Raw genomic sequence first — 26423 nt, 5'->3', positions numbered from 1 at the left:
AATGCATGTATTCTTCGTTTAAAATTCGTGTTATGTAGGCGAAATGAAGAGCGGACTTTTTCGGTTTGTGCTATACCGCATGGTCTCTATTGAATTCGGATGCTGGATCAATATGCTCTAGATGCAACGGTTGGAAAGGTGAGTAAAATGCAAGATAAATAGCACCAAGGTCTTGAACATGCGATGCATTCGAAAACAACAAACTTCTTGAGGTGTGTATATACTGTAGATTGGATTTTATGTGAGTTTACATCATGTTTCTATTGACATTGCTGTGTAGGTGATGCTATGGGCGATCGCAGAAAATGAGATATATATTGGGTTAACCTAGTGACAGCGTCTTATTTCTTCGTGCCCATGGGTCACTGAAAGGAGTGCCCCATCCGTTAGATTCCCAACAACTACGACAATTTGGTGAGCTGCAATAGACGCATAAGCCAATTATCTCCGTCCCTTCTCGTTCTCTGTAACGCCTGCATTTTCAGCGTGATTATTCCATTTGCACTTGTACGACAACGTACCTCGTCACAGTCGCCCCCTTCGTCAAGAAAACCGGACAGTGCAACGTGTGCAACTCGATTTTGTGTTAAGTCCGCCAGTACAGTTTGGACATCTGCATCGGTCAATCAAAACTCTTTGTCCTCCGTGAATCTGCATTAAGGTATGGTTTCACTAACACAGATGGTTGTCTTTTCATCAATTTATTTTTCTCCTTCCACGTAGCTCATCGATCAAACTCCGATTTGAAACCACTAAAATGGTGAAACGCCAACAGAGCAGCGGAAATTTATTGCCAAAACGTTCCGTATCTTTCGATCATGGGATCACGGCGGCTTTCCTTCTCATTTTTGGTTGTTTCGGTTTAGCGCTCGGTGGTACCATGACGGGACTGTCCTACGGCTACGAAAAGAGAGACGGCTTTACTTCAGTGGTACTTAGCTGTTACGTGGATACCATCTCGATTTGCATTTTAATTTTACATTTCATTGTTACAAAAGGCCGAGTCTTATAACCTGCGTTGTGACATTGCCGGTCCGGTCCTATTGGCCAGTGGTGGAATCGGCGTTCTCTTGGCTTTGATTCTGATCTCAGTTTTTGATGTTTGCTCTCAGCCGGAATGGTCAAGTTGCGAAGCTGCCCCGTCAGTGCCTAGCGTCTCGCACGGTGTTGAAATTCATGTCGATGGGAATAACAGCACATCAGGTGGACGCCGATCATATTGAAAATCGGTTCTCGGTACCGGTTGATTATGGTCTTTTATTATTGCAATTGAAAAATGTCTGCCCTGTTTGCAATGTTTCGGTAATTTAATTAATTAATCTCCTTTATTTTTTATTGCCACTAAGCGTAGCGCAAGAACTCGATTCCAAGAATTAAAGAAAACCTGATTTCGTTATAGTTTTGCCCAAAAACAGCAGAGAGAGTGGTTAATTGAAAGATAAATAAATGGAGAATTTGTGTATTGATGGTAAATTTCTTTCAACCATAACAGTATAGTACAGTATGCTGGGCATGGGAATGAGTTGCTATAAGGTGGGGATTTAACTGTGCATGGTTAGAAAAAATGTCATAAATCAACCCAATTATTAGACCAATGACAACAATTTAACTGATGCCTCACAACTAAATGAAGGTAACCAGTATATACGCAGAAATACTCTGTAGATGGATTGAAATTATTGGTTAATGTAAGTACACACTGCTTCGGACGAAAACTGAATAACAAAATGAGAACGAGAACCGAGTAGCTCGACTAACTGGACGTTTAACAAATATAAAATCAAACTAAACCGAATCCTTCGCTGCCTTCGTTTATAGCTATCAACAATGCTTTTTCGAATTGTTCGTAGTTTTCGTAGTCAGGCAGACATAGCTGATTGAAACTAAATTATTAGATAAAAAAGGTGTGAGTCACATATAACTTGAGAATTATTAGGTAAATGGAATGTTACCAAGTGTGAGCAGTAGGAAGAGTACCAAAACAAGGCGAAGCTGCGATTTGAAGTTTGGGTGAGAGTTCTGCCAAACCACCAGGAGGTAGCTGCGAAGATCCCGTGGTGAATTGAAGTAATCGTGACATTTCCTCCGTACCAAAATTGGTGACCGCCGTCCAAAACCAACAAAGGACTTTCTGGAATTCCGGGGAAGAACCAATGGCTGCATGGTGAGCCTTCATTTCGGCAACGCTATAGTCACTTGTGCCGCAGACTAGCAGCTAACGAGCAGCACACAATGACACACAATGAACATCCAGTGATGTAAACGGTTGCGATTTGGCAGTACCTCAAGTTCGTTTTCATCAAAGATGCTGAGGAGGTTATCCGGCACCAGTTCAGCCAACCCCCGGGTAAAAGCATCTACTTGATCTCTGACGGAATTTACTAACCGATGCTGAGCTAGAGCATCAAGATATCGATGTTTGTTGGCGTTGTCTACGGGTATCCTTGCGCCACCTGGGATCAACTCCACGGTCTATAGAAGAGAAATTCTTAACGAAAGAGGCCGGACGAAAATCCAAATATCATTGGGTAAAAAGGCCAGGTACCCTCAATAGTTTCCCTTGTTCGTCATACTCTTCTTCGGCGAATACAAGTTCCATATCCGAAACGTCGTTCTCTTCGATGTACTTAATTTTCGATAGGAACAAAGGCGGATCGTCATGCTCGAAATATTTGTAATTTATGCGAAGGCCTATCAATTGGGCAAGAAACGATCGGGTAAAACGCGCTTTAATAAGCTGGCGATACGTCGCTCCCTTCATCAAAAATAGTTTTATAATAAGTATAGATCTAGCTACGTTGATGATTTATGTTTGACATTACCAGAGACGACTCATAGAGGCATTTACCGACCAGTTTGCCGGCAAACTCGTAGTGCTTTAGCTTACAAGACGTGGGTATCGTTGGATTGGGGTGAACTAAGGCCTGGCCATCGTCAGAAAAACTTGTAAACATACCGCTCTGTCTTCGATCGAAAATGGAAACACACAACAGTTCGATCCATTCACGACGTAGTCCTCCCCAGTCAAGTCCTAGTGGGAGGAACGAAAAGGATAAAGGAAAAAATGAAACGAAAATTGTATAACATTTTTACCTTGTTCACCGATGAAACTAATTTCAAAGTTTCTGCACCAGTCAGTTATACTGAATGACTTGGTCAGTTTCATCGACTGCAAAAGAGTTTTAATTAGGAAACCAAATTGCTCACGGTGTGAATTAAACTACATGTATCAACAATGGGATTCAAACCCAAATGAAAACAACGCACCGATTCCAAGATCTTGTCTCTTTCGACGCGGAGAAGCAACTTCTCGTGGGGCTTCTTCTGGTGAAATTTTCGAATTTCTTGATAGAAGAAACCTTGCTTGTCAGTGAAAGTTTCCGAACCACCTGCAAAGGAGAAATTATATTGAAAAAATCCAGTTCCACATCCAAAGTAAAAAAAAGGCAGGTTGACCAATATTTTTCAACAGATAATGGGCAAAAGATGCAGCCATGAGATGAGCTTCTTTGCTAGACAATTCCACGACAAACTGTGCCCCGTCTTCAATAGTCAGCACAGGGAACTCCTGTTTATTGGTACTTTTAAGAAATGTGACCTTAACGAAAAAAGGGGTGAATAGTTTCAGTCACTCAGCGAAACATGATAATTCAATACTTTCGTTGCTGGGCATAAGCGAAAGGTGGCCAATCGTTTTGGAATGATTCCAAGAATATATTCTTTTAAGGCGATTTGTTTTGGTGAAATGGCACAAAAGACTTTCTTGTTCTTGGTCCATTTTTCTCCGTTGATGGACAGCAATTTCGTTTCATACGTGGCGGTCCTCGCTCCGAGAGCCTTCTCGACTTGAATGGTATCACTCGTCGACAGCGCTATCATATTGAATTCTCCTTTACTAATCACACTATCGTCAAGCTTAAGGCGAACTCCGTAAATGCCTTCTTCGTTGAAAGTAACATTGATGATGAGCCGATGCATTAACTCAACCCAGAGCCATTGAATAAGAGGTCGTACGACGTCTGATGAGGTTATCGAATACGCTTCACATGAGAAAGCGTCTAGAGCTTTTTGCTGCTCCGGAGCATCATGATTCCAAGAGCAATAGTTGCCATATTCATCGCGAGGTTCTAGCAATACCTGGTGAGGGGATCTGGCAGTGCATACCACCATAGATGTCGGACGAACAAGAGTAGTTTTGGAGGGATCAGGTGGTCCTGGTCGGACGTATTTGACGAATGGACTACCACGGATGGGAATAGACCCCAAATTCACATCGATATGATATTGCCCAGCTCTGCGAACAGTAAATGTTGCTCTGACCAAATTGGCATCAGTTTCCAGCGAACCCCCAATCTGTACTGCAGCAGCAATTTTGTTGGCTCCCTGCCTGATGTTGATACGTATAGAATCGGCGTCGCTAACCGGATATGGCCTTCTACTCCAGCGCTGAAAAAACTGTCGATCAAGGTTTTTTTTTAATCAACAGTTGAATTCGCAGAAGCAGATATTAATTTTGAAACACTGTACCTCAACGGTAAAGGAAACTGTGCTCCCAACCATCAGAGGCTCATCCCAATAGAAAACGATTCGAGCACTTTTGGCCAGTGCCCTGTTTCCACTAAGCCACTGCAAAAATGTTTGTCTGATATCCGCATCGATGAAAAAGTCGATTATTCCATGAAAAAACGTGCAGTTCAAAGAGACTGGACAAAAAGCTCGAGTCCAACCACAGCTTATGGCCAAACGGCTCACGCCCCAAAGAATAAGTAGTACCACTGCGACTTCTTTCACTATTTTTGAAATCAAAGATGTATAGTAGTTTTGAATGATCAAAGTGAGCCTAAACTTATACCCCATTTCCAAGCTGCCTGATGCGCAGACCCTATCAGGACTTTTTCTTTTAGTACCGGTAACTTTTGTATATCATCGGGAAGAGTACTCCGGGCCAACAGCCATCGCTTTGCATCGTCAGGGCCGAGAAGGGTTTGAATTTTGAGATCCTCTAATTTGTAGACATCTTCTAAGTTTTTCACTCCCAATTCTGGCAATCTAACCATAAGTAACAAGAAAAATATTGATTAGATAGAATACAATAATAATTGATAAATTCAAAGATGAAAATAAAATACTCTAGAAATTTACCTTCCAACAAGATCAAGAAGTTTTGAATCTTGTAGCCACATACAAAGAACATTTGTTTCTTCCTTATTGGTCCCTTAACCAATGAGATTATAAAATATTGGTTAGTCAGATGGCATAATAAAGGAATACTTTCATTACAGCCACATATTACCTTGGTTCTCAGAACACTTAAAAAATAGGTTATCCAGGTTATTTCTTGTGTTCTTGTTTGCTCCAAAATAGACTATCACTGCAACTATGTAAGCCACTAATATCCACCAGCCAATGCAACGATAGTCGAGCGGCATATTATTCCGTTATCTAGCTTATAAATTTCATGCAATGAAAAACTTTTCTCCACTCTCCATGTTCTTTCAAACCTTGAACATTCGTCACACTTTTGTACGAACGTAAGGAATTCGCTACATTAACTAATGTTGGACAGTGGCACACAAGTGCAAATGTTAGAATTTCAAGAACGTCTATTTGGAGAAGACTGCTGTTGAAGCATAAAATTTAATATAACGGAATGATAATTTCAGGAATCAAATCAAGTCACTTGTTGTACAGTACGTCTACTTCGGACTTGGAACATCCAGACGACAAAGAGATGTTTCTATTTGTTGTCAAGTTTAGTTCAACGCGAATCCGGTAGGAGACGGTCTCTCTGGCTTCACAAAACCACATAACGGCACTATCTAATATTCTTCTAAAGGTAATAAGAATTGTTGTCACGTAAACGCCTCGGATTTTTTATAATGTTTTTGCATTTTTTGTAGCTTAGAACACGGCCGATGACTTGTTAAATAGATGTCAAAGAAAGCCGCAAGCTACTCATAGCTCTACTTGCTGCAATCCGGACCAGGGCCTTTCGTTAAAATTTGAAAGAATAAAGGCAAGAAAGAAAGTAGGGCCATAGCTATGCTGAATGTGTACCTTTTACACATTTTAACAAATATCTCTTAGCTTAAACCTAAGTTCTAGCTTTCGCTACACGTCATTTTTAATCGAAAGTCCTTTATTTCCATGAGCAAGGTAAACTTACATTTTGATAACACAGTAAAATGGTTTTGTTACAACGATTTTGGTAGCATAGCTTGCATAACACAACAATGTAACAAGCCGTTTAAAATATCTTTCATGAGGAAAAGTCATAAGTTTGGCCTCTTTCGCGGTTGGTGCCGATTACTCTCGTTCAGGGAAAGGTTTTTAAATTCCTAAGGTGAGCTTCCGCAAAGTTTGTGAGTCGTGAACACTATTCAGTGCAACATTGCCGAGTCTGTCAGTATTTTCATGTGATGGTCCTACCCCAAAGGCCCGAATTGTCCGAAACTCATCTGATTGTTATTGAAGCAATCACAACTCGAATCCCATTTTTTGCAACAGTTACGTTAAGAGAGAGTCACTGGCAATTTTTTAGTACAATTTCTGTGACGTGAACCTGCGTATTTGCTTCCTTAGACTATTGTCTACCGTTATCGTCCCAAGAGTAGTAATAGTCTGCTGCGTTCGTTAAAACCGCGATGAACTTGGAAATGAGAGGTGTGGCTATTTCTTGTCGTTAATATCTCATTATTGATGAATATTTATTGCCATGTATTTTCAGTTTGCTATTAGCTGTCTGACTGTTTTAACAATTTGGTTTTTGTCCATGTGCCTCATAATCCAGCAAAATGAATAAGCTTCTTTTCTGGCCTTAAGTGATCAGCGTCTGTCATCTAATGGCAAGAAACCTCTTCAATATTTGGTGCTTGTGTTCATGATTTTGGATCACATTGAGCTCCACCAAAGAAGATGTTCAGTAAAAAGGCAAGCATAGATGTCAAGAAATCTACCCAAAAGTTCTTGGACGGGAAACGTGACATTCCTACAAGGTTTAGGCATCTGAAAATTGTTTTGGGTAAAACCTTATATCTATGGAAGTGCCACATAAACTGATTTAATCTTCCCTAATCAGATCATGCTGAACCGAATGAAGCAAAATCACTGCTTGAAACATACTACAGTCCAGTTTTTCACATTTTTTATGATTCTTTTACTACAACTGAATCAACCCTAAAGCAAAAAAGTAAGCTTCCTTCAGTTGGTTAAAATATCAGTTTCTTCTAAATAAAAGCTTTGCAATAGGCCATAGAGTACAAAGAGAGGAGGTGGACGCAGTACTAGTCTTGCTTGAAAAGATCTTATTGCTTCTTCCAGAACTACTGCAGAAAAGATGGCAAAAACATGCCCTTACTCGCTTATTCAAGCGTCTTTTGCATCCAGCCAACTATACGAAACTCCGGAAAGATTCAATGAAGTATTGATATAATCATTTATCTGGCTCTGAATTAATTTTACAAGTTTCTGACTTTTGTGTAGATTATTTATTTTGTGGTATCAGATCCTTGGGGATCAAGCAGATGCTGGTGTCCATTCAATGTTTGCCTGTTTAGTTCCTGGATTTCCTCATCAGCCTGCTTGCTCTTACCCCACCAGTGCACCAAGTGAGTACTTTCTCTGCCTTGAATTTATAGCCACATTTATTTGATTAACCTTTCTTCTTTTGTAAATAACGAAAAACGTAGGCGTTGCAATTGCGACAGAGCTCTTACCACTCATTCCACCACAGGCCGGTGAAAAAGGGATAGACGACTCTTGCAGATTTTATTTGGACTCGTTAATGGAGTTTATGATAACCCAGGTAAATCTTCATCTCTCCTTTAAGGAAACTGTGTCAAGAAAAGCCATATATTTTTTTTTAGGTAATGCGGATCGAATGGAGAGATAAACATCTTGGTCGCCCCCAGCGTTGTTTCTCATTTCTGCTTCAAAAATTTCAAACATATTACCTTCCACATATATTTCCCGAAATTTCTGAACGTACTAACGTCTATCGGCCTGATTTGGGTGAGTTGGTATATCGCTTATTACGCAGATTTTTTTTTTTTTTTTATTAAATAAAATTTATAAAGTTTTTATTTATCTATTTGTGTGTTTGTTTTTTTAGACATAACGAATCTTCGGCGCCTTGGTCCTAATGACCCAAGCAGCAACGCTAAACAGCCTTTCATATGCTGTCGGGTTGTCGTGCTGAAATGGCTGGCAAATCTCACCCACGTCCCTCAATCAACTCATCATCAAGATGCCCCCTTTGCAACTTGCACTGCAGTTCTTCCACAGCATCTCGGTTCTCCCGCTATGGAATCTTCTTTCTACAGTCAAATCTCAGAAAAAGAAGCCCCTTCATACATGAGGTAGATTTGCTTTGTTTAGTTTGCAGGCGCAGACTAAACAATATTATAAATTTAATTTTTCTTATGCCAAAATCAGTGAACAACACCGAAACGAAGTAACAGTTGTCCAAGATGTACTCTTTGGTTCTCGAGAGAACGTTAATCTTGTGGTGGAGCTGTATCGGCAGGCATTTTTATTGCCTTTACAACAGTCTCCCAGCATCCGAAAAATTCTATCTTTGTATCGGGATTGGATCCACAGAAAGGTCTAAATTTTTTTTTTTTCTTTCCTCAATTGAATAATTTTGACGCAAGGATTTTTGGTATAGGTTGATGCTCCTCCTTTCATGTGTGAGCCGGTAGAAGATTTAGGACCGAAACGCAATATTTCAAGAGAACAAACACATGTTTATGCTGGGATGCAAGTATGAAATTCGCCAAAATTCGAGTTGTTTTAATACGGCCATTAAATTGTATCGGTGTTTTTTCTATTTCAGAATGTCCTGCAAATTTTCATTACGCAAGTGGCTAGTGTGTTTATGAGTTGGGTACCTCAGGGGTCTTTGGTTTTCCTGGAAGAGCAGGTTGATATATGCAAACGGGTTTTGAACATATACCGCTATATGGTCATGAACTCTCCAATGGAACAAAAAACTTGGTAAGTCCAATCTAATATTTTGTTTACCTATTCTGAAAGAGAAGTAATGCGCGTACCGTTTCCAGGGAGCAATTGCTTCTCGTACTGCTACAGGTCACCTCACAAGTACTTGGTAATAAAGTACCTGACAAAAAAGAAGATACACTAGGCAATCGCCTAGCCCCGGCATTGTTCCAGACGCTCATTGTCACCTGGATACGCGCCAACCTTAATGTCATTATTACGGTAGATCTCTGGGATCAGTTCGTCCAGACTCTTTCAGGACTCACTGTTTGGGAAGAACTTATTCGTGAATGGGCGGTAAATAATTAGACCAATCTAACTAAGAAACAAAAGAAAGTTTTTTTTAAATTATCGATTATTTATATTTTACTATATTTATTTGTTACTATTCAGAAAACGATGGATATTCTAACAAGAGTTTTGGCAAAAAATCTGTACCATTTGGACCTGAGTGATCTTCCGTTGGATCGACTGAGCGAACAAAAAGCCAAGAAGAGAAGAGCTGGACGTGTTGAACTACTCTCTGGCTTAGGGCCGTTTCCTCAAAACATTGTGCCCCGGAGCGGTCAAGTGAATACTCCAGCAACAACTCCAGTGTCTTCGCCACCCACGACAAACGTCGATGCAACTGGGCATCATTCTGGTAATGCCAATGCAGCACAAGAAGAGACACGATCGGCAAGTGGATCCGTTAGGTCACGAAGTTCCATCATGACTCCCGGCCACTTTGCTAATCAGCAGCGTACGCGCCATAGCAGCTCGGGCGACACCTCGTTAAAAACTGCAGACATGTGGAATATTCCTCGCACTGCTAAAGTCGAGCGAAGTCGCAGCGAGGGCAATTTCGCGCGCAAACATCGTGTTGGTGGAACACGAAACCGTTGCAAACGCTACGATCACATCACAGTTCCATGTAAGCCATCATCCCTTCATTCAAAATATTAATACGCATTGGTGCTTGTCGATGAACGGTGTAGTGCCAAGCCATTACCTACCCGTGACAGACAGTCACCTAGAACATGGTGTTGAAGCTTCCGAATTGTTCTCAAGATGTAAAACATTTTGGGCCGAGAGCAACCGACAAATTGTCATTATTCTTCAGACAACTGTTTCCTTATTTTTCTGATTTTCAATTTTCAGCCTTGCCTTCATCCGTGGAAAATAAAATCACGCGCATGCTGACGTCAGAATCTCTCTCAACGGCACAACTTTTGCGGCGTCCTCTCCAGCCTCGAAAACAGTTTCTTCGTAAGCGTTCTCGCTCGATGAATTCAATTAAGCATTTAAAAGGTGAAAAACAATCCTTATGAACCGAATTTAGTTCAATGAATTTCATTGGCCGTTATTTTATAGGATTCGATGAAAGTGCCCGGTATTCAGATTCTGAAACTGAGTCGCGTTCACCTTCACCTTCCAGTGGCGTCGAAACGAATTCTTTCAAAGATTCGCCAATGCAAATTGATGTCATGGGTTTGGATCAAGGATTTGGCAAGTTCATTAAACCGTCTGTAAAAGCATGAGTAATTTATTTAGTTTTCATTGCTTCTTGTACGATTAGACGGCGTTGATGGGGACGCCTCACACACTCGTTCGGTTATGTTCGGCGGAAAGGCTAAAGGCTGGCTTCCAGATGTGGCTGTGGTTATGTGGCGTCGGATGCTTGGGGCTTTGGGCGATCCAAATGAAGTCCGCAACCCTCATATCCACGCTGCTATATTTGATTATTTGGTTGAATTGGGGTTGTATCCTAATTAAGGTAATCACTTGTAAATCCTAGCTTGATTTTTGAGGTGCGTAACGTCGTATTTCAAACATGGATTCTTGTTCTAGATTCGCCAAAATCAAGGTGTCAGCCTGGACAATGTGTCTACGCCGCCTCTTCCCACTTTCGTTCCACCCGTCTTAATTCTTGTGCCATGGTGTCAAAAGGTGCGTCTCATAACGTGCCATAAGTTAATACCTCGGTTAAATTTTACCTTTTTTTTTTCTGAATAAACTACAGGCGCTGGCATTACCGTCCTCCTATCATAAAGGCAAGACATTAGCACTACGTCTACTTTGCACAATAGTAGTCCGGATTCATGATATTCCTCTTCCACGGAATCAACTGTTGCTCTTCTATCGGGCTATCCACCATGCACTCGTTGGACAAGATCAGGTAAACTGTTTCTACCGGTTTTAATTTTTAGTTATTCATGGCGTGAAATTTCTGTTTGCAGGATGCCATCAATACAGTTCTCAAATTCTGTGGGGCGCGATTCTTTTCACTTCAATTACCCGGTTATTCGTTGCTAATGTTGGATTTTCTTCATGCCGCAAACACCATCATTTCTAACAACGACCTTAAGGGGGTAAATGTTACATTAATTTTTTAATGCTGTCTATCAACTAACAGTGAGAGATTTCTTGATCCAGAGCTCGCGCGTTGAGGCTATTTCGTTAGTTGGCTCGTTGCTCTTCTTCCCAGAGACTCTTCCCGATTCACCGGTGCTTCAACCGATTCCCAACGAGTACAACCTTGTCAACTGTAACGATATCAAAGTATAGAATGATTTAGTGCCCAACAATCCAGCTTTATTTATTTATATTGTAAATGTATGTTCCCGATAACAGGAACATGTCGTGGCTTTGGTACTGAAATCGGCTAAACGCGAAGCCACAAGCGTCGGCCGCTGCGTCGCCATATCCAGTTTGGCTGTGTATATTTACTGCCAATTGGCTCATGGCACAAAGCACGCTAAAGTTAAGGAAGCTATTGCCGTCCTTTTAGCTGTGCTCAAGGTAATGAAAATCATTGGCACCTTTTTTGTTTCTGATATTTCTAGTCTCACGATCAGGTGCCTTATTTGCACCTTACTCATTTTATTTCTCAATTTGGCTTGCTTTTTGCTACGCAGATTAATGCTTGACTCATTGTGTTTGTCTCCTTGTGGCTTTGATTGATGAATTTTGTTTTGTTTCGTATCCTTGCCCACCTATGTGTGTGTATTTGTCCGTCGCCGTATATGCGCAGCAGTGCATACCCACTACCCAACCAAAGTCCTCCTCAAATTCGGAGGTTTGTTCATTATTTTCATATAAGCATCTAATCCTCAAACCAAATTTTTGGGGTTTTTTGTTTTCATTTTGAGAACAAACACCCAATTAATTTGGCATATATCGAGTCATTTTTTCTTAGTTACTGTGATTTTGAGTTAGTTCTGTAGTCTGCTTGTGTCACGTAACTTGATTCACATAATAACAGCTAACATTAGTAAGCTGCTATTAACCTTTCCCAAACACGGCATTTATGCGACTGCCGCATTGGCCAATTTCGTCAAGATCCTGCAACTAAACAAAACAAAATATCCCGTACAAGTTTAATTGATAATCTTTCTGTTTCTATAGTTTAAGAACCGGCTTATAGGACAAGTGGCGTGTGATATGCTTCTTCTTCTCTGTGACCATGCGGATTATCTTCTCGAGCAGTATCCGGATGTTCCTCGTGCTATTATTGAAGTAAAAAGACGTTACATCTAAATTGTTCCGTTTTGAAATGAACTAATTTCATTTTTAACTTGTTTTGTTCGGTTAGGATTTGTCTCAAACGTTGTCTGCACTAACGGCGAATCAAGGCTGTAACGACCAGACAAAGCGATTGTTGTTGTCCTTGTCCATATGCCTGGGAGAGTGGTGCATGCGAGTTCCAGCGGAATCCTTGTTGAAACCGCTTGTCCAGCCGAAATCCCCGTCTCTGTTGGAAACGGTTTTTCGCGTCTTGAAATCAGTAGCCACGGGAAGCAATGTTGGTGGTGGAGGGCATGTAGTGGAAAATCGCCCGCTGGACATTGGTGATGCTGATCCAAGCATTGATAATGTAGGGGAGCATCTGTCTACGCTTAGCCCGTCTCAGTCTCCGCTCTCTAGTCCGACCAAGGACGGGTACAACTTTAGGTCAACCAATGCCAAGACAATCCCTTCTCCCGGAGAGAACGAAGCAAATATTCGTGCAGTTCGATTAGCTGCTCGAATGGTTGGTCAAATTTCGTGTGGAAAACAAGTGCTAGATAAATGAATTGAATTTCTTTAACGGTTGGACTGCCAGGTGATGGACCATTTGATCAATCACATCGGACATTTCCCAATGGGAATCGGTGCTGCCCGATTGAGTTCCATGGTCTGCGAGCATGACGACTTGCCACACTTCCAAGGCGATGAACTCTCAGCGGAACTCTTTCATTCTCCGTCTGTCCAGTTCTTCATGTTAAACAAGGATACGTTGATGTCGTTGGTGGAACTGCCCACGTTAGAAGCCACCCGTGGGAGCGCAATGTCCGGTCTTCGAACGGCCCATTCTCAGGTAAATTATTTACCCACACATTTTCCTCGCAAAATTTTACCAAGTTCGATCCCTTTCGTCTAGGTGCGAATCATTTTGAGAAACCTTGGTGGCAAATTCTGCTGGGATTCGTCGATATTGTATTCACTCAAGGATGATTCAACTCTGACACGTTCAACCAGACCGCCCCTACCGCCATTTTTTACCGCGCGCCCTTACCAGCGCGAAGAGTTGATGATATCTTCATTCATTGGAGGAGATGGAGCCATCATCCAGCCTTCTCCTCCGCGGCTTTCAGTGCGGCATCGACCTCCTAATTCCATGCCCAAGTGGGAGGACACGGCGGAAGATATGGATAACCTTGAAGACCTTTTGCTGTTCATTGGACACACAAGTCCTGAATGTATTCCCGCCGGAAGGCAAGCAGACACGTTGACTACGCCTCCTCCTCCTCCACCGACCATGTTGCCCGAGCAAGAGGAGGAAGCGCTAAATGCACTGCTCCATCAGAAACACATTGAGCTTGATTTTTATCAAAAGCATTCAAACGAACAGTGGTAGGAAAACATGGCTTTCGGCAAAATATGATGACAATGAAATTTATTGAGCCTTGCGGGTGTTCGTTTTCTGTTTTAGGATGAGAGGACGTCCGGTTGAGGAGCCTATACCGGAAGATCCGCAATCCCCTTTCCAGTTCAGTCGGATGCTCTTTTCCCAGCTTGGTTTAACATCGTGGGATAAAAGAGGACAAGTCCAACTATTAAAGAAATGTGATAAACTTCTTCGCGAGTTAAAAAATCTCGATAGCCAGGTACAATCTCGTTTGTAATTACCAAGTACCAATTGAATGAAAGAGAATAGACATTGTGGCTTTCTATAGAAATGCAGAGAAACGCACAAGATCGCCGTCATCTATGTAGGTGCCGGCCAGGAGGACAAAAACTCAATTCTTACAAATTCTGGTGGGAGCCAGGCGTTCGAAGACTTTGTTGCTGGTCTGGCGTGGGAGGTTAGTCCTTTGGCAAACACACAAAAAAGGTGAATGACCTTTCGATTGTGGTTTAGGTTGAATTGGAAACGCATACTGGCTTTCTTGGCGGTTTGCAGCGGAACCGTTCCACCGGTGAAACAGCGCCGTACTTTGCCACTTCGTTCACGGAAGTGATTTTTCACGTATCGACTAGAATGCCTTCGCACAATCAAGATGCCCTCCTTCAAAAAGTAAGCGGTTGTGTTTACGAGAACTTGGGTGAAGCCGTTGATCCCAAGTCTCCGTTTCTCTCTGGTTGTATAGACGCGCCACTTGGGTAACGACGAAGTTCATATTGTTTGGTCGGAACATTCCCGGGATTACCGCCGAGGCATTATACCAACAGAGTTTTGCGATGTTCTCATCACCATCTATCCACTGCCGAATCAACTATTCCGCATTCAGATTACACGCAAACCAGACGTCAGTAACAAAAATCGCATGCAAAGTCAACAATGAATTTATGTGATTTATTTAATCTTCAGGTCCCGTTCGTGGGTCCTCTCTTCAACGAGTGCATAATAGACAAACGTGTGCTTCCCGGGCTGGTTCGTGCCACGGCTCTAAACGCATCTAGAGCTACGCGATCCACCATCCCATACTTCCATACTTTGTAAATTATTTTCCATCTTTAACTTCAAGTTTCAAGAAAGGTTTTCTTTTTTTGGTTTTTAACGTCAAATTTCTTATATTTACGTTTAGTTACGAAGAAAGATACAAGGCGTTGGAAACGATCACACAAAACCTTCAAGAACCAACGACGTTCGAAGATTTTTGTGTACAACTTTGCTGCCCAGGTATACCTATGCCTACAACTGGATCGTCTGGTAACTTGTCAGGTACATGAAAATATTTTTTAAACGCTGAAGGAAACGTTTTGGATGACATTGTTTCTTATATTTCTGAGAAGGCTCATTTTACAATAACATGGAATTGCCGGCGAATCCTCCTTCAGGACCTCCGTCAAGTTCGGGAGGCCATGTTACTTTCTCGTCTGATACTTCGTATGGATTTGCGACATCCCTCTTCCGTCAAAATGCTGGCCAAGAAAATAAACAAAGAGGTTTGTTGACTTGGTTTTCATTGAAGATGTTGCCATTTGTTTAACTATTTAGTAACTTTTCAAGAAATTATTTTTAAAGGATTTGAAGGCGCTGGTTTGTCTGTCGACATCGAGGAACCGCACTATGCTTCACCCAAAGCGAATAAACGACTGTCGTTCAAACACACATCACGTAAGATATCAGGTTTCGGTAACCCAGACTGTTGAAGAAACGAAAACAAAAGTGTCTTGATTGACGGTGATTCGACATTCCACACACATTTCGACGAACTAGATTGTACTTTACATACAGTATATTATGCAATTTTTCAAAAGCTTCAACGTTCCCCAGTTCACGTCTTTCATAACTTAAGAAATAGCGGTAAGATTTAAGGACACTGAATAAAAAAAAAAATGGACGTGCAATCAAGTGTATCGCGAGCTCGCTTCACACGACAAGTATATTCATCGCAGATCACAAGCTCAAAGGAAAAGGACACTTGTCAATATTCGTGACACTTGCTTCGTTTGATTTTGTTTTGTACCTTTTTTTTTGTTCTTAGTTTTGTTAAAGGCGTGGAATGTCTCGTAGTGTTAAGTAATCAATCCAGCTACCTCTCGTTCTTCCCTTATTGTTATCACCGTGTCCGTTACGTGCACGCGCATTTCTTTATACAGCAGTACTTTCGTCTCAGCTACTTTGATCCGCCTTCTCTCTACCACTTTTCGATTCTCTTTCTTCCACCGCTCACTTGTTTTTTTTTTTTTTTTTTTTGGTGTTTTGTGCCCATATTTATATAAAGAAAAAACCATTACTATGTGTTGTTTCTCTTATTGTTTACCTTTAATAAACAACAAACCCGTGACTTTATCGCCATGGGAACATTTGTTTGATCGTTATTTGGAGAATTGAGCTGCCACCGTTGGTCATAGTTTTTCATGGTTTTATTCGTTGTAGTCGAATTGCCGTGCTCTGTTGGCGTACCATTTTGAAAGTGTGTGTCATGCCGAGCGTTTCTAAACGAAATGATCATTCAGCAGCCTCAACGCGTTCATCGAGAACTGCCCAGCCGAAATTTCCCGGCGCCAGAGGCAACACCAAAGGTAGCAGTTCAGGTCACGAGAAGAACCCAGTAGACGACACCGCAAAGAGTGACGTACCTTCGAATCACCTCAGCGAAGTGGATCGGGAGTGGTTCAACATTCGAATCCGGGATCTCGAGGAGAAATTAGCGAGGTGACTTCATTTTTTAAACGTTTCATTTGTTCAACGCGATTCACTTTTGAAATCATTTATGTAATGGAGGCAGAGCTCTGGAGGAACGTCAAAAGTTTGAAAGGGAAACTGTAGCGGCCACAGATGTTCTCGATAAGCTGCGTTCGGACAATGAGGACATAATCCAATATTTGCATCGTAAATTGCAAGCTCGAGACGACCAATGTTCCGAACTGAAGGAGAGACTTAAAGGATTACAAATGGTGTTACTTGATATCTGAATGTAACTTTCCTCATGTCGTAAGTTTTAATAACGAGTTTCATTTTGGAAAGGCTCGTGAGAAAGAAAGCGAAGATTATGAACGTCAACTGGAAGTTTCCAATCGAACGTACGGCAACATGGAACAGAGACTGACTAGTGAAATCAAATTATTGCGTAAGTCGAATCAACTATGTTCCTTGTTTCGATCAAAAGGGCACCCATTTATCGTTTTATTCTTTCGACAGAGGGAAAATTGACGTCTCTAGAAGAATTTCGAATCCAAAAAGATCTCTTTGAAAATCAAATCAAAGAGGCACACGACAACCTAAAAAAGAAAGATGAAGAGTTACCCGTTCACCTGGAGCGTATGGAACGGCGGACAGTGTTGCGGATCGAAACGTTTGATGATGCTCGCGACATTTGCATTGTTCGATAGTTGACCAGTTATTTCTGAACGCAGGATGAAGGAGGAACATGCGAATGCCATCAAAGAAATTGCCAAAGACATGGAGAAGAAAGCCATGACCAAACTAACGGAAACATCGCGTAGAGCATTGGAAGAGAACACTATGCTATTGCGTCAAGTATACGAGTCTGTTATTGAGACGGTTAGCGATAAATCGACACCAACCGATTCTGACAGGTGGCTGTTTTAGGAAGCAAATTAGTGACGGTCGAATCCCAACTGGCAACGGCTAGGTACCAAAATCAAGGGCTGAAAGCGTTGCTTAGCCGAACAGAAGGCAAACACGAAGAGGCAACCAAACAGTTGGCAGCTGAGAAAAGTGTAAAATTATTGAATGGTCATAGTACCGGTATCTTGAATGCAATCAAATATGTAGTTGTTTTGTTCTGCAGAAACGAAAGACGCAGATGAACATTGAAGGACTGGCACAAAGGAAAATCGTAGAATGTGAAGAATTGGAGAAAAAGGTGAACGAACTTTGCGCCCAGAACGAAGATTTACAGAAACGACTAAGCCAACTGGAAGAAGAACGTTTCAGACAGAAGGAAACGATTACAGAGTTGAGCCACGCCAGTGAAAAGACTCGAGATTGGCTCTCCAAGAACAAGAAGAAATGTGAAATTCTTTCGCAAGGCATCCAATCGGCAAAACGAATTATGGCCGCGGTTTTGGAGGTAATCAATTGAATTTGCGACTATTTCTCATATAATATTAATCCCTTTTTTATGTTGAATGTAATACAGGCTGACAAAGATGAATTAACAGCAGCAATGGCCCAAGTGATCGACTTTATTAACGAGGATTTCGGTTCTTAATTGATTGGTTTAGAAATCGGTATTTGCGACGGTTTAGTTTTGCATAGCCTATACCATTATCATAATTGCGTTCAGATTGCTTTCCGTATCAATTGTAATTTCAATTTTTTTTTAATGTTTTTTACCGTCGTGGGAATATTCTATTCGGCCGACATAAATGATGACAACAGGATTGCCTAACATTTGTATCCTATTCCTAAATTGATGTTGAATAAATGGTGCAATAAAAAACAGAAGCAATAGTTATTGATTTCGCAAATCGAACAGATATTACGTCGCACGACTAGACCAACTTTTTGTAGGAAAAATCGGGCTTAAAAGGTCAAGCTTAATGTCGGGCAACATGTTTTGCCTTTTGCTGAAATCTAAATATAACAAACTACGAATGATTACGGTTTAAAAATTAAACGAGGGTCACGAAAATCGATTCCGAATAATATTCGAGATTTACGCGTTACAACAGTAAGTTATGAATTAAGCTAAAAAATGTTATTACATATTAGCCGCTAGTTTCGGAGTAGACAGTTGAAAAGCTGCTTTGCTTAGCAAAAGGTCAAAATGCCATTTTAGAATAAGTCAGGAAGCTGCTTCGATTAGCCTACATATGAAAGCTGGTGGCAGCACGCTTAATGCTCGTCCCAATTTACGCAAACTTCACGGTCAGGTTTTTTTTTTTAATGCTGTGAATTTCAACTGTTATACCTTTAAAGGGGTTACAGGATGCCACGCTTACTTGCATGTTTTGTTCGTGATCATGGCTTTGCGAAGAATCTGCGTATGTTCAGCCACACCTTTATTGAATTGTTGCTTTAGTTGGTTGTTACTATTTAGTTTGGATTACTTTAGTTGATCATTGTTGGGGTTCAAAATTGTGTTGGAACAACTACAAAACTGTCGCTCTTATCGCCACTGCACTATAGCAGCATCGATCACAATTGAAAGTTCTAATGTCGTTCGTGAGCCATCCAGTTCGGTCCCAGGTTGCCGCGGAAAGAAAGTCGCTAGCGCCTTGCAGAACTATTGTTTTCTAAAGAGAAAAATCTTTTTAATAGCTCTTCCTCCCACCCAGCATCTACTATCGTCCAAAATCCTGTAAATACAAATGATCAAAAGCATCAATTTCTTATGAGTGTTCCTCCATCTTGGATCCTAAGTTTAGATGCTTCAATTTCACTGATTGTTATATATACCTATTTCATTTCAAGTATGACATTTTTATTTGAAAAAAAAAAGTAGCTACCGTCGTTGGAATGTTTTGTTTAGGTGCGCGACATAAAAAACAGGACCGCATGATGACATAACTGTTTATCTTAATTGCACTCGTATATGCATGGATGCCATTGTCATCTTCGTCGAATCCTACAACATAATAGACGTGTCAAGGGCCATAATTGGAGCATTCTAGTAATGTAGTATTCTTGGATGGCGGATGATTTTCATTGTTGTGCCATTTCACGGTATAGCAAATGAATCCCAACCGTATTAAGCAAGAGATGTCGCGGGGCAAATACAAAAACTGGACAAGTTTTAAGTTTCATAGCACGTGTCATCCAAATGTGGATGGCATTGAAATAAATGCTGAAAAAGCACCACATGCAAGAGAAACACCAGAAAATGCGCATCGCATCAATTTCAAGAGAAGTGATGAGAAAAAAAAAACTAAACGAAAGGTGTGGTCGGAGTCCACAAACCTGTTGTTCAACCTTGGGAAATTCTAATGGTTTGTCGCCACATAGTTTTGCTACAAGGCATCGTAATCATCTTCGCCACCGATATGTATAATAATAACTTTGATTCAAATTAAGCGTCCTTGAAAAATCCCACAGGTTTGAACTCGATTTGAAGTTCCATAACTGGAGTTGTTATTTTAGGTCTTTTTTGTGTAAGCTCATTCCACTGAAACTTAATGTGTATCGATCCGGAAAGGTCCCGTGCTGTTGAAAACACGTGACCAGCTTTCTAACGCGAAATGAAATGTTTGAATATATTATACACTTTTCTTAACAAATAAGCCAAAGATTGCCAACACATGGGGATTTTAACAGCCTAAAACTCAGGTTTACCCCATGTTGGTTGCTTACGGTGCGGGAATCGAGCTGACGTCACAAGTTTGTTCAAAGAAAAAGAGAAATTTTCTCTTCCAAATTGAGATCTGGATCAACGGTGGGGCGAATAACCTCACCAGTCGATAGATAATGTTCATGGACGTACGGTACGTCACGTTTTCCATACCTAAACCACGTACCATTTTATACTTCAAGAAATGCCACACACACACAGACAATTATGATTCGCAAGAGTAATATTGCTGATGAACTATTTGAATGTTGACTGTATACTAAAACAATCAGACAGCACAAATTCGACGTCCAATGTCTTTCTAGCGAATTTGTATAGTTGCAGGAGATTGGAATTCCCAATTTGGCTTTCCTGTAGCGTGATACAAACTTGATCGTGTGCCGCTTTTTTTGTGTGTTGGCCAACAGTTTATCGAACCACTGCTGTACAAGTTTTTGTTTGATCATTTGAGTTGTTCCCGTCACTTTCTTCTTTTCTCCACTTGCCAAGTTTGTGGGAAAGTGAATAATAAAATTTAGCAAACACGCGGGTCAACGAAACATCGGGCGTCAAGTTGCCTTTATAAACCACCGGCATTCGAATCACTTCCCCACCAGTCGATTACTGAACAATCACACAGGAACAACAGCGTTCAAACGCACAGCGAATTCCAAAAAACAACAACACAATGACCAGCAGCAGGTTATTTCTTGTCGTCGTCATTACCTGCACGTGTCTCACCTTCTTCGTTTCTGCCGCTCCACGTAAGTGCATTCCCATTTCCTGTATCCATTATTTGTACACCGGAATTTCTGAACCGGAATCACTGAATGGACGCAATTTATTTTATGGTTTTAACGATTGGTTTCCGTTTCTCGCAGAGAACCGAGTGAGTCGCGCTGCTGCCTGGGGCTGTTATCAGCCAATGCAAAAAGGATTATGTCGAGGGTTTTTCGAGCGCTTCTACTACGAACCATCGAGCAGATCCTGCCAGTCTTTCATCTACAGCGGCTGCGGTGACAACGGCAACAATTTTCGCTCTTACAGCGAATGCAGTCAAGCATGTCAGCGTTGAACGAACGACGGTGCTGTTTTTTTGTTTCTTTTATGTTTTGTAACAAAATCAAACTGCCTTCTTTTTCATGTCTCTGTATTGACTCGTTTTAGATTGATGATGTTTTGACATATATACATGAAGTATAACTTTCATTTTCCATCAGTGTGCTGAAATAAAGATTATTTTTCACATTTATTTGTTTTGATGAAGCACACGGCACTACGTGTGTCTATGTACATATAGGCTAGCTAAATGCTGAAATTCACAGAGCCTTAATAAATGAACGCGACACTTCGTTGCACTTCAAATCGCCTTTAAAGGTGCCGAGAGACATAAATGAATAACAAGTTATATCTATTAGGTACAGTCAAATAAGCAGGGTGTGGTTTCATAAGATCAAAGATGAGAACAACAGACCTTGACAAACATTTGACCCATGCGCGTCGTAAGGGACAGGTGAGGAACTGGTCCCGTCCTCCTTTTCCAATGATGTCTGAACAGCGTAATATTTTAATCGCAATTAAATTTAAAGTCAAAATTATTTAAAGTCTTTGTACTGTTGTTTGAATTGCTTGTGTTTTGATTGGCTATCTATCATCATTAATCATTGTACGTAGTACGATGAGTCGTGCATCGATATTTTGTAGCTGCTAGGTCTTTGCAGGATATTGACCCCGAGTCTGGTGGGGCGTTTTCCTTCTTCGCCAAGTTTTCGTTTCTTTCAATGCCCTTTTTTTTCAGCACGAAAACGGCCGAGAAACAAGTTTTTAGTCTGCAATTCCGAACAAATCAAGCGGCTCCTTAAAAAATGTTTTATATCGAATTCCATTTTTGCTCTACGGTTTCAATTCTTGGCAAATTCCATTTTGCAGATTATACAACACTAATTGAATATAGGAAATTACGGCAAATGAATCGAGGTCTCAAATAAAAACGAAGGTAATTAAATGAATGTCAATCATTTTACCTTGAAATTGTGACTGCAATATCTGAACTTAGGAAATCAACCGTTGCATTAATAGGAGCAATGTCGGCAACAGTTTTAATTGAAATAATAGCTACACACTAAAAAACGAATTTTATCCAAGGATAAAACGCAACAACTGTGCCTTGAAAGGACAAAAATAATTTCCTTTTAGTTCAAAGTGTAGGCATGAAATTGAATATTGCAATATGTAAAAGGGTTTGATTTTCCGCTGAATTCCTCAGGCGATAATGGGAATATGATTCGGGAATTTAGGCACCAAGAACCTGTTCTACGATAAAGCTGCGAGGCTTTTGAAGACGCATTTTGGAAACCTACATATTCGCTCGATAAGGAAAATGCCCCTTTTCATCTTACTGCGTCGTAGTATGTAGTAGACTAGTCTACTCTGATTTATACATCAACCATTTTGCATAAAACTTAAATTCTATATAGCTTTCAAACTAACGAATCGTTCTTTACGCTCTCGATTCCAGCGATTCTTTTTCAAACTGGCAATAAGAAAATTTGTGTAGTCTATGCCGAAAACAGGAAAAACAACTTTAGGTTTTGTGCTGAGTTACATAACGTCATTTTCGGAACTGTTGAAAGTTAACTTTTAATAAATACGGTGCTGATGTTCTCCTTTAATTCCGATTGTATAGTGAAATAGCCTGTAGGGCTACGCGATAAGTTAAAATAATTCCGCAACCTACGAGATGATTTTTCTCTGGTTTTCCATTTAGGAAATGCTTTCCCGGGGCTATAGAAAGAAGCTACGCGCTAACTGTTTTCTCGTGAATAGGAGATGTTCGGAGATGTTGAAAACTTCAGTGATGCGGCAAACCAGTTTTTTTCCTTGATACGCATCTTTTCATTCGATCGAAACGTATGCTTCTTTTTTTTCCTTGTAGACGAGTTTTTTTTTTGTTTTTTTGCTTGTTTTTTGTTTTGTTTTTTCAAATATAAGCAAGTCCGATTTTTTTTGGTTTTTGTCGTTTCCCAAGGATGACTTTGCGAGGTCATCTGGAATTTGGCAGTTAATGAAATAGGTGTAACCAGCGTGTCAGCGGACCTATAAAGACCGACCGATCGGCTCTTCTTCTTCAGTCGAAACGCAGAAATTGCAACGATACAACCACTTTGCTCTGCCTATACTCGTTCAATTCCACAAGAAAAAAATGTCCAAGATCTGCATCGTTATGCTTTGCCTCGTCGGCCTGGCCATGGCTGCTCCTCGTAAGTTCTTTTACAAAAAATAGAATTCTAATTATAACTGATTTTTAAGGACCTTTCAACGAATGAAAACTCTTATTTTCAACAGAGTCAGCACCGCAAGCGCGAGCCCTCCAGTTGGACCCCGTCTGCCTCCTGTCACCCATTGCGGACCCGACCCAGAATTGCAACAATTTCTCCGTCAGATGGTACTTTGACGCTGTCGATGGCGACTGCGAGGACTTTGTGTATTCCGGTTGCGGGGGCTCTGAGAACGTCTTCGAAAGTGAATTTGCTTGCGAAGTTCGTTGCGAGAACGTTCATGACCGTATGAACAGCTTTGAGAGCGCTGAGAGCGCTGAAAGCGATGAGTTTCTTCGGGGAAAATAATCGCTCATGTCTTAATCTATGTGCACGTAATTGTTACCTGTTGCGAGGAATTTAATTTCAATTAATTTTAACGATGGCTTATTGCCAACTCATATTTGTTGACATCATAGCAATCCGTCTGTTTCCCTCACTGTAATCTGCTTAGCTCAATATTTTGACTAGAATACATACACGGAGTTTTGTTTTTAAAAACTATTCAAATTTGTTCGCGAATTATTCAGCCGCATCCCATTATTCAACAACGAGAAATAACATTGGAAATGATCAGGAAATGAAAATAATTCCCATGAATATGTATCCTGTATACATGCTGCATAATCTAAACAATTTCTTTTCCATTTCAGGTGAATAGTATACTATTCTACTACGTTGATGAAAAAAAATTGCGCAATGGATTTTTGAATTTCATTCAACAAACAAAAAAAGAAAAGAAAAACCTCCACGCCCGCGGGAAATGAACTGTTGATATATCCTAAACCGGATAGTGATATGCAATTTTTTTTTTATTTCGTTTACGAGGTCATCTGGAATTTGGCAGTTAATGAAATAGGTGTAACCAGCGTGTCAGTGAACCTATAAAGACCGACCGATCGGCTCTTCTTCTTCAGTCGAAACGAAGAATTGGCAACGATACAACCACTTTGCTCTGCCTATACTCGTTCAGTTCAACAAGAAAAAAATGTCCAAGATCTGCATCGTTATGCTTTGTCTCGTCGGCCTGGCCATGGCTGCTCCTCGTAAGTTCTTAAAAAAAAATAGAATTCTAATTATAACTGAAAGGATCGTTCAACGAATGAAAACTCTAATTTTCAACAGAATCAGCACCGCAAGCGCGAGCCCTCCAGTTGGACCCCGTCTGCCTCCTATCACCCATTGCGGACCCGACCCAGAATTGCAAAAATGTCTCCGTCAGGTGGTATTTTGACGCTGTCGATGGCGACTGCGAGGACTTTGTGTATTCCGGTTGCGGTGGCTCTGAGAACGTCTTCGAAAGTGAATTTGCTTGCGAAGTTCGTTGCGAGAACGTTCATGACCGTATGAACAGCTTTGAGAGCGCTGAGAGCGCTGAAAGCGTTGAGTTTCTTCGGGGAAAATAACCGCTCATGTCTTAATCTATGTGCACGTCATTGTTACCTGTTGCGAGGAATTTAATTTCAATTAATTTTAACGATGGCTTATCGCCAACTCATATTTGTTGACATCATAGCAATCCGTCTGTTTCCCTCACTGTAATCTGCTTAGCTCAATATTTTGACTAGAATACATACACGGAGTTTTGTTTTTAAAAACTATTCAAATTTGTTCACGAATTATTCAGCCGTATCCCATCATTCAACAACGAGAAATAACATTGGAAATGATCAGGAAATGATAATAATTCCGATGAATATGTAGCCTGTACATGTTGCATAATCTATACAATTTCGTTTCCAGTTCGGGTGAATAGTGTATACTATTCTACTACGTTGATGAAAAACAATTGCGCAATGGATTCTTGAATTTCATTAAACAAACACAAAAAGAGAAAAAAAAAAAACCTCCACGCCCGCGGGAAATGAACTGTTGATGTATCCTAAACCGGATAGCGATATGCAATTTTTTTTTATTTCGTTTGCGGTACTTGTTGATTCCCTTACCTGCGGATAAGATTTTCCGTTGGAAGGAGGGCGGTGAGTGATACAGCAGTTACCCCATCTCAGCTACAAGTGGTTATCATCTACTTGTAGACTATAGTCGTTATCTGATGCAATGCATGAACCATTTTTCCGTGTCACTATAAATACTGGCCATCCGACTCCTTCCTTCTTCACTTGAACGCGGAAAAAGGTCGACGAACGTCCAATTTCTCCCAGTCTACTTCGCACAACTTTAATTCAACCGACAATGTCGAACGTTTACGTTTTATTGCTTTGTCTCATTGCCTTTGCTTCGGCGGCCCCTCGTAAGTAAACATTTATTTACACGAATTCGCCAGTTTAACGTTGATTCGTACAACAAACGAGTGCATTAACTAAATTCGCCATTTTTCACAATTGAATTCACAGAAGGTTCACTTCCTCTATTCGTACAAGAACCGATGCCGATTAATCCGGTTTGTCTATTGGCCCCAATCAATCCAAGGGTACGTTGTAATAACTTCTCGCTCAAGTGGTACTACGATGCAAGGACCAGGGACTGCGAAAAAATTCTGTACTCTGGATGTGGTGGATCTAAAAATCTTTTCAACAGCGAAAACGCATGCGAGAGGCTTTGCGACTATGACAATTTCGACAGCTATGAGAGCGACGAAGACTTCCACGACTATTACCCGTTGCCCACCTACAAGTACTTCTCTATTGGAAAATAATTATTCGAATTTGTTCCAATTTTTTCTTTTTCCATCGAAAAAACTGTTGTTTTGTTTAGCCATAAATAATTTAATTTTACTTATTTTGCTGTTATATTGGTAACATGTTTGCCATTCGATGCAACTTTAAAATACAAGTGGCTTCGATCTCTTTGAATAAACTACTTCTGATTGCACGAAACAAACACGAAAATCTATCTAAATAAAATGTTCTTTCAAATCTGGTTGAAATTAGAAATTACCCTT

At 40.7% G+C, this 26423-nt stretch overlaps 6 protein-coding genes and 1 long non-coding RNA gene across 7 annotated transcripts; 5 read left to right on the top strand and 2 right to left on the bottom strand.

Moving 5' to 3' along the window:
* The first annotated feature begins 38 nt into the window (after positions 1-38).
* LOC116915511 lies at positions 39-1464 on the top strand. Its single transcript, XM_032920670.2, has 4 exons — positions 39-212; positions 281-661; positions 724-931; positions 999-1464. The coding sequence occupies exons 3-4, from the start codon at positions 758-760 to the stop codon at positions 1221-1223; spliced, it is 399 nt and encodes a 132-aa protein (XP_032776561.1). The 5' UTR covers positions 39-212; positions 281-661; positions 724-757; the 3' UTR covers positions 1224-1464.
* Positions 1444-5744, bottom strand: LOC116915364 (apoptosis-resistant E3 ubiquitin protein ligase 1). The gene is made up of 14 exons (XM_032920465.2): positions 5502-5744; positions 5294-5442; positions 5143-5215; positions 4853-5049; positions 4528-4790; positions 3658-4455; positions 3457-3598; positions 3268-3389; positions 3094-3169; positions 2823-3031; positions 2546-2755; positions 2284-2472; positions 1953-2215; positions 1444-1883 (listed from the first exon to the last, which is right to left on the bottom strand). The coding sequence occupies exons 2-14, from the start codon at positions 5427-5429 to the stop codon at positions 1781-1783; spliced, it is 2781 nt and encodes a 926-aa protein (XP_032776356.2). The 5' UTR covers positions 5430-5442; positions 5502-5744; the 3' UTR covers positions 1444-1780.
* Positions 5745-6393: 649 nt separating this feature from the next.
* LOC116915335 (ral GTPase-activating protein subunit alpha-1) lies at positions 6394-16287 on the top strand. Its single transcript, XM_045169377.1, has 34 exons — positions 6394-6663; positions 6791-7021; positions 7079-7189; positions 7249-7420; positions 7483-7607; positions 7689-7804; positions 7866-8010; positions 8111-8357; positions 8434-8602; positions 8666-8761; positions 8834-8994; positions 9060-9294; positions 9391-9910; positions 10138-10287; positions 10351-10485; positions 10556-10739; positions 10775-10787; positions 10828-10926; positions 11000-11155; positions 11217-11348; positions 11413-11538; positions 11611-11778; positions 12385-12495; positions 12572-13009; positions 13082-13336; positions 13400-13872; positions 13952-14126; positions 14196-14324; positions 14381-14536; positions 14610-14768; positions 14831-14958; positions 15048-15184; positions 15256-15408; positions 15488-16287. The coding sequence occupies exons 2-34, from the start codon at positions 6916-6918 to the stop codon at positions 15613-15615; spliced, it is 5808 nt and encodes a 1935-aa protein (XP_045025312.1). The 5' UTR covers positions 6394-6663; positions 6791-6915; the 3' UTR covers positions 15616-16287.
* Positions 16288-16391: 104 nt separating this feature from the next.
* Positions 16392-18382, top strand: LOC116915412 (cilia- and flagella-associated protein 157). The gene is made up of 8 exons (XM_045169376.1): positions 16392-16624; positions 16698-16866; positions 16937-17039; positions 17111-17264; positions 17326-17449; positions 17509-17652; positions 17724-18005; positions 18075-18382. The coding sequence occupies exons 1-8, from the start codon at positions 16392-16394 to the stop codon at positions 18144-18146; spliced, it is 1281 nt and encodes a 426-aa protein (XP_045025311.1). The 3' UTR covers positions 18147-18382.
* On the bottom strand, positions 18261-21331 carry LOC116915582. The gene is made up of 2 exons (XR_006643270.1): positions 20210-21331; positions 18261-19236 (listed from the first exon to the last, which is right to left on the bottom strand). It is a non-coding gene; the product is annotated as an uncharacterized LOC116915582 (long non-coding RNA).
* Positions 21332-23406: 2075 nt separating this feature from the next.
* Positions 23407-23830, top strand: LOC116915535 (boophilin-H2). Its single transcript, XM_032920695.2, has 2 exons — positions 23407-23464; positions 23550-23830. Exons 1-2 carry the CDS (start codon positions 23407-23409, stop codon positions 23828-23830), a joined length of 339 nt encoding a protein of 112 aa, XP_032776586.2.
* A 575-nt stretch (positions 23831-24405) lies between these two features.
* LOC116915532 (boophilin-H2) lies at positions 24406-26334 on the top strand. The gene is made up of 3 exons (XM_045169378.1): positions 24406-24567; positions 24647-24908; positions 25952-26334. The coding sequence occupies exons 1-3, from the start codon at positions 24510-24512 to the stop codon at positions 26175-26177; spliced, it is 546 nt and encodes a 181-aa protein (XP_045025313.1). The 5' UTR covers positions 24406-24509; the 3' UTR covers positions 26178-26334.
* The last annotated feature ends 89 nt before the right edge of the window (positions 26335-26423 follow it).

This window comes from Daphnia magna, linkage group LG2 (genome assembly GCF_020631705.1).
Source record: "Daphnia magna isolate NIES linkage group LG2, ASM2063170v1.1, whole genome shotgun sequence".
In the NCBI taxonomy this organism is placed as follows: Eukaryota; Metazoa; Arthropoda; class Branchiopoda; order Diplostraca; family Daphniidae; genus Daphnia; species Daphnia magna.
Note: the sequence above shows the minus strand (reverse complement) of the source record. Positions and strands in the feature narration are given on the sequence as shown.

What these genes read in the sequence shown, in the direction of transcription:
- LOC116915335 (XM_045169377.1), top strand. Translation starts at nt 6,916, where the DNA reads ATGTTCAGTAAAAAGGCAAGCATAGATGTCAAGAAATCTACCCAAAAG. An exon ending in ATGTTTATGCTGGGATGCAA is followed by an intron (nt 8,762 to 8,833) that starts GTATGAAATTCG and finishes TTTCTATTTCAG; the next exon opens with AATGTCCTGCAAATTTTCAT. An exon ending in TTGTGCCATGGTGTCAAAAG is followed by an intron (nt 10,927 to 10,999) that starts GTGCGTCTCATA and finishes AATAAACTACAG; the next exon opens with GCGCTGGCATTACCGTCCTC.
- LOC116915535 (XM_032920695.2), top strand. Translation starts at nt 23,407, where the DNA reads ATGTCCAAGATCTGCATCGTTATGCTTTGCCTCGTCGGCCTGGCCATG. An exon ending in CCTGGCCATGGCTGCTCCTC is followed by an intron (nt 23,465 to 23,549) that starts GTAAGTTCTTTT and finishes TATTTTCAACAG; the next exon opens with AGTCAGCACCGCAAGCGCGA.
- LOC116915532 (XM_045169378.1), top strand. Translation starts at nt 24,510, where the DNA reads ATGTCCAAGATCTGCATCGTTATGCTTTGTCTCGTCGGCCTGGCCATG. An exon ending in CCTGGCCATGGCTGCTCCTC is followed by an intron (nt 24,568 to 24,646) that starts GTAAGTTCTTAA and finishes AATTTTCAACAG; the next exon opens with AATCAGCACCGCAAGCGCGA. An exon ending in GAGAGCGCTGAAAGCGTTGA is followed by an intron (nt 24,909 to 25,951) that starts GTTTCTTCGGGG and finishes AATCAATCCAAG; the next exon opens with GGTACGTTGTAATAACTTCT.
- LOC116915511 (XM_032920670.2), top strand. Translation starts at nt 758, where the DNA reads ATGGTGAAACGCCAACAGAGCAGCGGAAATTTATTGCCAAAACGTTCC. An exon ending in GAGACGGCTTTACTTCAGTG is followed by an intron (nt 932 to 998) that starts GTACTTAGCTGT and finishes TTGTTACAAAAG; the next exon opens with GCCGAGTCTTATAACCTGCG.
- LOC116915364 (XM_032920465.2), bottom strand. Translation starts at nt 5,429, where the DNA reads ATGCCGCTCGACTATCGTTGCATTGGCTGGTGGATATTAGTGGCTTAC. An exon ending in CAGTTTCCTTTACCGTTGAG is followed by an intron (nt 4,456 to 4,527) that starts GTACAGTGTTTC and finishes CTTGATCGACAG; the next exon opens with TTTTTTCAGCGCTGGAGTAG. An exon ending in GAGACAAGATCTTGGAATCG is followed by an intron (nt 3,170 to 3,267) that starts GTGCGTTGTTTT and finishes ACTCTTTTGCAG; the next exon opens with TCGATGAAACTGACCAAGTC.
- LOC116915412 (XM_045169376.1), top strand. Translation starts at nt 16,392, where the DNA reads ATGCCGAGCGTTTCTAAACGAAATGATCATTCAGCAGCCTCAACGCGT. An exon ending in ACAGTGTTGCGGATCGAAAC is followed by an intron (nt 17,265 to 17,325) that starts GTTTGATGATGC and finishes TTCTGAACGCAG; the next exon opens with GATGAAGGAGGAACATGCGA. An exon ending in TTATGGCCGCGGTTTTGGAG is followed by an intron (nt 18,006 to 18,074) that starts GTAATCAATTGA and finishes AATGTAATACAG; the next exon opens with GCTGACAAAGATGAATTAAC.